Here is a 10,000-nt window from a genome sequence, read left to right as displayed (position 1 = left end):
GCAGCAGATAGGCGGCAGGTCCGCCGGTCTTCGACCGTTCACCACTCCACGTGACCCCTAAACCCTAAACCCTAAACCCTAAACCCTAAACCCTAAATTTTAATTTTGCACAGCACAGAAGTGTCTTAAAACTCTTTTTTTTAAGACACCGCGGTTCACAGCAGGCAAACTCTGAGCTGCAGCGTTTTGCAGCGGAAACCCTAAACCCTAAACCCTAAACCCTAAACCTTGAACCCCAAACCCTGAACCCTGAGCGCTAAACCCTAAATCCTGAACCCCAAACCCTACACCTCTAAACTCTAGACACTAGACCCTAAACCCTAAACTCTAAACCCTAAACCCTAAACCCTAATGCACGGCGTCTCCCACCTGAACCCTTAACGGTAAAACTTAGAGCTTCGAGCATAGGAGTCCTGCATAGCGCCTAATCCGAGGACCCTAAACCCTAAACCCTAAACCCTAAACCCTAAACCCTAAACCCTAAACCCTAAACCCTAAACACCAATATGTTTGTCAAACCCTACTCGCAAAACCCTAGATCCTCCTGTTAGTCCCGCCAAACTCTTGGCTTGCAGATCCAAAGCCCTTTAGGGTTTGGCAGGGGTTTAGAGATAGGGCGGAAGGCCAGGAGCGAGGGTCTAGGGTTTGCAAGCTCTAGGCGCCAGAGCTAGGGTTTAGGGTTTAGGGTTTAGGGTTTGGAGCTGGGCTTGAGGGGCTCAGAGTTACAGCCATTTTGCTTTAGAAGCCAGTGGCCCTTCCCTTGGCCACTAAGCCCACAGCTAGCTGTGGCTAGCCACCAGCTAGCCACCAGCTAGCCACCAGCTAGCCACCAGCTAGCTGCAGACTCCGGGCAGCCAGTTGGGGCCTTGCACAGGCCCTGTAGGCCTTCACGGTGCCTAGCTCGATCCCCCGCCGCACCTGTTTAGCTATCTAGCTAGCTAGCCAGCTAGCTAACCAGCTAGCTAGCTGGCTAGCTAACGAGCTATGTCTTGCGGTGGCTAGCTAACGCGCAGCTTCCATATTGAACTAGCAAGCTGGCAAGCTATATAGCTGCTCGGCCAGCTAGTTCACTACTGGAGTACCTGGCTGGCTAGCTAGCTAACTCGCTAGCTAGTGATACGGCTAGCTAGCTAGCTAGCCAGCTAGCTAGCTAGCTAGCTAGCTAGCTAGCTGACTAGTGACGTGGCTAGCTAACGGCTAGCCGTGGGCGCAGTTAGCTGCGCCTACAGCTAGCTCTGCCTGTCTTTGTCTCGAAAAAAAGAAATTGTTTGAACAATTCCTTAAATGGATTAATTCATTTTTGTCCAAAACTCCTAAAAAGAATTCAAAAATCTGCTGCCAGGCTGCAGCAGCACCTCGCAGCCCACAGCCACACGCGGGGGGCCCCTCTCCTGGGGGCCCCCCTAGAGGGCCCCAGAGGGGGGCCCCCTAGAGGGCCCCAGAGGGGGCCCCCTAGAGGGCCCCAAAGGGTCCCCGCACACCACAAGAGCGCCTTACTGGGGCCCCCATAGGACCCCTCAGGGGCCCCTCAGGGGGGCCCCTCTGGGGCTTCTCAGGGGGGCCCCTCCGGGGCCCCCTAAAGGGGGCCCCACAGAAGCCCCGTAGAGGGCCCCCTGGGGGGCCTCAGCGCAGTTCCCTTGAAACCCTTTTTTGCAAATTTTATTTTTGAATTTGTTTTATATTCTTTTCTGAAGACAATCTCTGGGCTTGTGCTTTTATAAAGCTTTTATTTCATTTTCTTTTGCATTTGCATTTCAGACTACACTTGCATTTGGGGGCCCCCAAAGAAGCTCTGAGGGGCCCCAAGGGGGCCCCTCAAAGCTCCTAAGGGGGCCCCCTTGGGGGCCCCTACGGGGGCCCCCAAAAGTCGCTGCACAGGAAAAGCCCTGTAAAAGCCTCACGCATGCAGGAGGCCCCAACAGGGTACTTCGGGCTTATCTTTTCAGCTGCTGCAGCTGCTGCTGCTGTTGCTGCTGCTGCTGCTGCTGCTGCTGCTGCTGCTGTTGCTGCTGCTGCTGCTTTCGTCCTCAATTTGCAGGAGCAGCAGCTAGCTAAGGCCTTTCGCGGTTGTCGTCACTGGTAGGAACCCCGCGAGAAGGCACCTCCCGGCTGCTGCTGCTGCTGCTGCGGGCATTCTTGCTGCTGCTGCTGCTGTTGCGGGCATTTTTGTTGCTGCCGCTGCTGCCGGCATTTTTGCTGCTGCTGCTCCTGTTGCAGGCATTTTTGTTGCTGCTGCTGCTGTTGCGGGAGTTTTTGCTGCTGCTGCTGCTGTTGCGGGAATTTTTGCTGCTGCTGTTGTTGCGGGTATTTGTGCTGCTGCTGCTGCTGCTGCTGCTGCTGCTGCTGCTGCTGCTGTTGAGGCCTCCATCCTCGTGGCCCCACATCCCCGACAGCGCTGCAGGGCCCCCTTCCAGAGCATTACCTTCTGAAGTGTTGAAAGTACCTTCGCGCTGCTTTTCTTGGTCTTCTTGGGGGCCCCCTTGGCTGTTGTGGGGCCCCAGGGGGCCCCAGGGGGCCCCCGGGGCCCCCAATGGGGGGGCCCCCACGAGGCCCTCCTGATCTTCTTCAATCCGGCGCGCCTGCCGCAGAAAGTAAGCAGCCAAAGCTGGCCAGGCAGCATCCGCAGGGGGCCCCTTAGAAGTGGGTCCCTCTGGGTTTGGTGGGGGGCCCCCCTGAGGGGCCCCCCCCGTGGGGGCCCCCACGGAAGGGGAGTTCGTGGGGGCCCCTGCTGCGCTTTCAGGGCCATTTGGGGGCCCCTCTGGTACCTGTGAAGCCCCTTGCGCTTCTGCCTCTGCGGAGTCCCCTGGGGGGCCCCCTTCAGGGGCCCCCTCGGAGGCCTCTTGGGGGCCCCCCCCCGCTTGAGACCCTCCTTCGTGGGGGCCCCCCGTAGCCTCAGCATTATCATTGGGGGCCCCCGTAGCCTCAGCCTTATCACTGGGGGCCCCCGTAGTCTCAGCCTTATCACTGGGGGCCCCCGTAGTCTTATCAGTGGGGCCCCCCGCAGTCTCAGCCTTATCACTGGGGGCCCCCGTGGTCTCAGTCTTATCAGTGGGGCCCCCCGTAGTGTCCGCCGTGTCAGTGGGGCCCCCCTCGTTTGCTGTGGGTTCCTTGGGGCCCCCCTCGGGCTCGCCTGGGGGCCCCCCCTTTCCCTTTTTCCGGGGGCCCCCCTTGGCGGGTTTTTTGGAAGCTGCTTTGGGCTGCTGCCGCAGCAAAAGGTCCCGCAGCCGCGGAGGCTTCCTGGAGGGGCCCCCGGGGGCCCCCCTGGCAGCAAGTGCAGCGCGAGCGAGGCCCCTCCTGCAGTGCCGGTTGGGGAGGGGGGCCCCCCCACCGGGGGGCCCCCTGAGGGGCTCCAGGGTGCTCAAGGCCTGGAGGAGGTGGGGGTCCGGGGGCCTCTCGTGTTCACTTGCTGCTGCTGCTGCCGCTTCCCAGTCCGCTCCCGCAGCAGCAGCAGCAGCAGCAGCAGCATCAGCAGCAGCAGCAGCTGCTGCGCCTGCCTGCTGCTCCCCGCCGCCCGCAGCCCCCGCCCGCAGCTGGAGGCCCCCCTCCCCCTCCCCCCCCTCCGCAGCAGCAGCAGCAGCAGCAGCAGCAGCAGCAGCAGCAGGGGGGCCCCGCTGCTGCTTGCGGGCCGCGTAGAGGCAGTGCTCTATGGCCGCGCGGGGCGGCGCAGCAGCAAGGGGGGGGGCCCCCTCGCGGGCCAACTGCAGCGCCAAGTCCGGGGACTGGAAGCAAAGAGAAAGGGCCCCCGGAGAGAGGTAAGAGTGTCTCCAAATGAAGTCTTTTGCTGCAGCAGGAGTCTTGTAGCTGCGGCCCCGCGCGGCCCAGCAGGCCCCCGAGTGGGGGCCCCCCCAAATAACAACAACCCCACCCTTTTTCAAGTACTGCACCTTCACTTCTGCGGGGCAGCGGCAGTGCGGCACCACGCGCATCTCCCGCACGCGCGCGGCCCGCCGCCGCGCGTACGCGGCCGCCGCGCACGGGCTCGCTGCTGCTGCTGCTGCTGCTGCTGCTGCTGCTGCTGCTGCTGCTGCTGCGGGGGGCCCCCGCCGGGGGCCCCCGCCGCCTGGAGAGTCCCCTTGGGCTTGTTGCTGCTGCCCAGCATGAGGGCCCTTTCTCCCGCGAGCAGCGCAATTGCTGCTTTAAGTGTCTCCGTTTCTTTTTCCAAACTTTCCAAAGATTCCATTTTTCTTTTTCTTTTTTTCGCCAAGTCCTCTCCTGCTGCTTCTTTTCTTTTCTTTTCTTCCCGGTACTTCACCCGCCGCCGCAGCTTCTGCAGCTTCTCCTGCAGCACAAACAGCTGGCTTTCCAGGGGCCCCACGACCAGGGGCCCCCCGGGGGGCCCCCAGGGAGGCCCCACTGCCCCGGGGGGCCCCGGGGGGGCCCCCACAGGCCCTGCCAGCGCCAAGGGAGCCTCTGGGGGGCCCCCTGAACCCTCTGCCGCCTGCGCCGGGGGGGCCCCCTCCACGGCGGGGGGCCCCTCGGGGGGGGCCCCCAGGGGGGCCCCCGGGGGGGCCCCCGCCAGGGGGGCCCCCAGGGGAGGGGCCCCCGCCAGGGGGGCCCCCGCCAGCAAACGGGACTTGTACTTTCTGTAAGAGGCGAAGTCCTCAGGGTTTCTCCAGTGTTTGCATTTGTAGGTGGCGATAGAAATTAGGGTTTCGTGTTGGGGAGGGTTTGCGGACTGCTGCCTAGGGTTTAGGGTTTTGTCCAAACCCTTTTTTGGGGTTTTGGGCTTGTGGGTGCGGGCCAAGACGTAAAAGAAATTCCCATTCTTCTTCTGCTCCGCCATCCACTCCTTCAAAGCCGCCACCGTCGGAAACCGCAGCTGCCCGCAAACCCTAAACCCTAAACCCTAAACCCTAAACCCTAAACCCTAAACCCTTCACAGGAAGTTCCTGCCGCTGCGGTGCTCGAGGGTGTTGAGCTAGAGTTTAGATCTCCACAGAAGGTACACGACTTACGACGAGGGTTTAGGGTTTACAGAGAGGGTTTAAGGCGAGGGTTTAGGGTTTGGAAAGGGGGATTAGGGTTTAGGGTTTAGAGCGAGGGTTTAGGGCTAGACGAAATGATGAGGCAAATGAAGATGGGTTCAAGAGCTGGGCCTTGGGCTTCAAGGCATAGGGCTTAGGGTTTAGGGTTTAGGAATTAGGGTTTACGCCTTGAGACTTAGGGTTTAGGGTTTAGGGTTTAGGGTTTTGGGGCGGACTTCCTTTGGAGACACCTGAATGGCCTCTTCAGAGACCGGCTGCTCTGCAGCTTCCTCCATTGTGACGCTGCTGCTGCTGCTCTTGCTGCTGCTGCTGCTGTTGCTGTTGCTGCTGCTGCTGTTGCTGTTGCTGCTGCTGCTGTTGCTGCTGTTGCTGCTGCGCTTCCTGCTGCTGCGACCCTGCTTAGGCTGCAGCGACAGAGGCCCGGACAAGCTCTTGCGTCTCGTGCGGAAGGTTCCAAACCCTAGACCCTAAACCCTAAACCCTAAACCCTAAACCCTAATTTTGCGCTAATGAACCATAGAAAGGAAGATGCAGAGCTCTGTCTTCGAAAGCTTCACGCGCTGGGCTCCCCGGACCGTCATAGACGGCCTAGGGTTTAGGGTTTAGGGTTTAGGGTTTAGGTCAAGGAAGGGCATTTCTCGGTTTGTCCATTTATGTTAAACATTTGAAAAAATGCAAAACCTGGCAAGGGTTTAGGTTTCAGGTCTTGCCTTTTAGGATTTAGGGTTTAGGGCTTAGGGTTTATGGCTAGGGTTTAGGGTTTGGCGGGTGTCGATTGCTGGGCCATGCCCACATGCTTTCTTGAATGAGGCATCTGCAATCTAAACCCTAAACCCTAAACCCTAATTCCTAAATCCTAAATTATAATATTTAATTTTCCGGAATAAACTTGAAAGCACCAGATAAACCCCAAACCCTAAACGCTAAACCCTAAACCCTGAACCTGCCTAAGGGGAGCAGTCCGCCCCTGTGCCTTGAGCGCGCAAGCCGGAGCCCCCGAACCCTAAACCCTAAACCCTAAACCCTAACCTCTAAACCCTAAACCCTAAACCCTTAACTCCAAGGATCCTCTTTAAAAGCAATGGATTAAACTTTGCTCCACAAAACTCGCCGGGGATGCCCATTGGTTGAGGTGTGCAAACGCTGCGGCAGCAGCAGCAGCAGCAGCAGCAGCAGCAGCAGCAGCAGCCTCACAGCAGCAGGAGCACCGGAGCAGCAGCCATCCCAGACGTTGCTGCAGCAGGAGCAGCAACACAAGCAACAGCAGCGCAGCAGCAAAGCAACCAGCAGCAGCAGCAGCAGCCACAGCAGCAGCAGCAACAGCCAAAGCAGCAGCAGCAGCAAAAAACCCAGCCTACTCTCTATATGGCCGTAGGGGGCCTTCCACAGACTGGGGGCCCCTCATGGGGGCCCCCAGCCACCCCCAGGGGCCCCCGGAGGCCCCAGGGGCCCCAGGGGGCCCCTGGAAAGCTGAAGGCCCCGGGGGCCCCAGGGGGCCCCGGGGCCCCTGTGGGGCCCCCTTTGGTATTTGGGTACCCAAGGGAAGTATCTCATGAAGAGTTATTTCATTGTCATAGGTGGTTTGGGGCCCCCGCAGCAGCAGCAGCAGCAGCAGCAGGTAAAAAGGCGTCAGCAGCAGCAGCAGCAGCAGCAGCAGCAAGGGAGTGGCTTCCTCCCCGTCTGATACGTTGCAGAGACACCGCAGCAGTGCTGCTGCAGCAGCAGCAGCTGCAGCAGCAGGGCTGGGACATCAGCAGCAGCAGAGCGCAGCAAGAGCTGTTTGCTGCAGCAGCAGACAGCAACAGGGGGGCGCTATGGGGCCCCTACATACCTGCGCCGCACTTGCACTACGCCCCTAGCAGCAGCAGCAGCAGCAGCAGCAGCAGCAGCAGCAGCAGCAGCAGCAGCAGCAGCTGCAGCAGCAGAAGCAACTTCGTGGCTTATATGCTGCCGCTGAGGGCAAACGAATGGGTGGCGGTCCGCAGGGCGGTTTGGTTCAGAGTTTTGAGGTGAAGCCCTAAACCCTAAACCCTAAACCCTAAACCCTAAACCCTAATTTCTCTTCTGCTGCTAGGCCGCAGCTTTTGCTTGACGTAGAACAGCTACTTTCTGAGGTCCCAGTGCATCTAAGAAGCCTCCCCCTCAGCCTAATATCGCTGCTGCTGCTGCTGTGGCTGCTGCTGCTGCCCTTGCTGCTGCTGCTGCTGCTGCTGCTGCTGCTGCTGCTGCTGCTCTCAGGGGCCTGGCTGAGTGTCGGGGCCATTTGTTTCCCCCAAGTGTCTCTTACAGCTTAGTGGCTGCTGAGGGCCCGGCGGCTCCAAGTGCCTCCTCGTGGGCCCCCACCCGCAGCAGCAGCAGCAGCAGCAGCAGCAGCAGCAGCAGCGGCAGCAGCAGCAGCTGCTGCAGCAGCGACTTGCGCAGCGGCACTGTTGCTGCTGGGGCTCCCGGCATCCGCATCACTGCGCTGCCCGGGCCTGAGATCTTCGGAGACCTTCCCCAGCAGCAGCAGCAGCAGCAGCAGCAGCAGCAGCAGCAGCAGCAGCAGCAAGACGCTGCAGTTGCTGCTGCGTTCCTGGAGGACTTCACCTCCGCTCGTTTTGCTGCTCTTGCTTTTCTGGACAGTTTTGACTGTGGAAGGTGAGGGTTTTGTTTTATTTGTTTTTATATTTTATTTGTTTTTATATTTTTGCAATTTTTAAATTGTTTTTATCATTTAAATTGTTCCTTTTGCTGCTCCCTTGCTGCTGCTTCGTGCTGCTTTGCTGCTGCTGCTTCGTCTTTTCTTGTTACAATTTGCTTCCAGTTTAATCCATTTCTTTGCTGCTGCTGCATCAGCTGCTGCTGTTTCTTTTCAATTGCTGCTGCTGCTTTCTTTTGCTGCTTTCCTCCGAAATCCGAGCCTTTTGCTGCACCCACAAATAGATCTGCAGCAGCAGCAGCAGCAGCAGCAGCAGCAGCAGCAGCAGCATAGGTGCATGCGGTGTGGGGCTGCTGCTGCAGGCACTTGGGCTGTATAGACTCTTCGGGGGGCCCCCAGGGGCCCCTCGCCTCTTCGGGGGCCCCTGCTGCGCTGCGGCTGCTGCAGCTGGATAACAGGCTGCAGCAAAACTCTTTGGTGCCACAAGAAGTGCAGCAGCAGCTCGATGCGATAGATGAAGAGGTTTGCTGCTGCTGCTGCTGCTGCTGCTGCTGCTGCTGCTGCGGCTGCTGCGGTGGCTGCGGCTGCTGCGGATTCGCTGTGGTGGCTGGTCTGCTGCCTTTTTTGCTGCTGCTGCGGCTGCTGCTGCTGCTGCTGCCTCTTATGCTGCGCCGCTGCTGTTGCTGCTGCTGCTGCCTCTTATGCTGCACCGCTGCTGTTGCTGCTGCTGCTGCCTCTTATGCTGCGCCGCTGCTGTTGCTGCTGCTGCTGCTGCTGCTGCAGGAGTTTCCTGTGGTGCTGCTGCTATGTGAAGTGCGGCTGCCCTGGGATCGGATCCCACTGCAGCAAGCTTTACGCGCTGCTGCTGCTCCTGCTGCTTTGCTGCTGGAGGCCCCAACTCCCCTTGAAGTTGTTCCGCCCATCTGGTGCCAATAAACCCTAAACCCTAAACCCTAAACCCTAAACCCTAGTTCCCCACGAAAGGGTCCCTATGCAGATGCAGCTGCGCTTCGGAGATGCTGAAGCAAAGCAGCACGTGCAACTCAGAATGAATATGTTTTTTGCTGCTGCTGCTGTTGCTCTTGCTGCTGCTGCTGCTGCCGTGCTTCTTGCTGCTGCTGCTGCTGCTGCTGCTGCTGCAGGTGGGCCGTGGCTTCCCAGCTGATGCGTCTGTTCACCCGCATTAAAGCCAGTAGGCGAGACCCAGATGCAGCAGTAGCAGCAGCAGAGAGCAGCAGCAGCAGCAGTTGCTGCTGCTGCTGCTGCTGCTGCTGCTGCTGCAGGCAGCTGCAGCCCACAGTGGTACTCTGGGGCGGCAAAGGGAGCGGCAAGTCCTCTTTGGTTTCTTTTCTGATGAACTATTGCCTTAACTTCTTCCCCAAAGTAGGGTTTAGGGTTAAGGGTTTAGGGTTTAGGGTTTAGGATTTAGGGTTTAGGGTTTGAGGTCAAGGGTTTAAGGTTCAGGCTCTGCTGTGGGGTTTAAAGTTGGGGCGCTTTTTAATCTTGAGCAGAAGCAACAGCAGCAGCAGCAGCAGGAGTGGCAGCAGCAGCGGCAGCTATCGTAGCAATGGCAGCAGCCACAGGAACAGCAACACCGGCAGCAGCAGCAGCAGCAGCAGCAGCAGCAGCAGCAGCAAGTTGTGCTGCGCCGCAGGTGTATCTGCTGGACGCCGATGTGGGGCAGCCGATTTGCTGCGCCCCTGGCAGTGTCTCTCTTCTCTCCGTGAGCAGCAGCAGCAGCAGCAGCAGCAGCGAAGCCAATTAGTCCCTTTTGCTGCTGCAGTCTCTTCGCTTTTGTCTCTCTGCTGCTGCTTCTGCTGCTGCTGCTGCTACTGCTGCTGCTGCTGCTACTGCTGCTGCTGCTGCTACGGACCGAGATGCCTACAAAGCCTTCTTTGTCTGTGCATGCATTGCGCGTGGTGCATTTTGCATTTCATATATATATAATTGCTTTTGTTATGAAGCGCATGCTGCTGCTGCTGCTGCTGCTGCTGCTGCTGCTGCTGCTGCTGCTGCTGCTGCTGCTGCAGGTCATTTCCAGTGTTTGTGTTGACGCATGCCCTCTGGCTTTTCTCCTCAGGTCTCTTCTCCCCTCCTGACGCCTCCCCACCTTCTTATAAATTCCGTGCAGTCCCAAGGGGGCCCCCAGGGGGCCCCTGTAGGGGCCCCCCAAGGGGGCCCCCCAGGGGGCCCCCAGGGGGCCCCTGAGGGGTGCACCACAGGGGCCCCTGAAGAACCCAACAAGTCACTTTTAGGGGGCCCTCAGGGGCCCCCCAGAGACGCTCCTTCCTGTCCCCTCATGGCGGCCCCCCCAGAGGGGGCCCCTCCTTTGGGGGCCCCTAAGGGGGCCCCTGGGGGGGCCCCTAAGGGGGCCCCT

At 59.4% G+C, this 10,000-nt stretch overlaps 2 protein-coding genes across 2 annotated transcripts in view; one reads left to right on the top strand and one right to left on the bottom strand.

Moving 5' to 3' along the window:
• Positions 1 to 5,260, bottom strand: part of ENH_00076100 (hypothetical protein, conserved) — a gene marked incomplete at both ends in the record, with an annotated part of 21,169 nt that extends 15,909 nt beyond the window's left edge. Inside the window, 2 exons of the mRNA XM_013582906.1 lie at positions 4,385 to 4,819; positions 5,201 to 5,260. Coding sequence (XP_013438360.1) covers positions 4,385 to 4,819; positions 5,201 to 5,260 — 495 coding nt within the window. The remainder of the gene's footprint in view (positions 1 to 4,384; positions 4,820 to 5,200) is intronic.
• A 1,090-nt stretch (positions 5,261 to 6,350) lies between these two features.
• ENH_00076090 (hypothetical protein, conserved) lies at positions 6,351 to 9,570 on the top strand (the record flags this gene model as incomplete). Its single annotated transcript, XM_013582905.1, has 4 exons — positions 6,351 to 6,994; positions 7,224 to 7,622; positions 7,986 to 8,145; positions 9,262 to 9,570. The coding sequence occupies 4 exons, from the start codon at positions 6,351 to 6,353 to the stop codon at positions 9,568 to 9,570; spliced, it is 1,512 nt and encodes a 503-aa protein (XP_013438359.1).
• Positions 9,571 to 10,000: the final 430 nt, after the last annotated feature.

Source organism: Eimeria necatrix, genomic scaffold, assembly GCF_000499385.1.
Source record: "Eimeria necatrix Houghton genomic scaffold, Enh_scaff78, whole genome shotgun sequence".
NCBI classification, from domain to species: domain Eukaryota; phylum Apicomplexa; class Conoidasida; order Eucoccidiorida; family Eimeriidae; genus Eimeria; species Eimeria necatrix.
The sequence above is the reverse complement of the archived record's forward strand: the minus strand, read 5'-3'. Positions and strand labels throughout refer to the sequence as shown.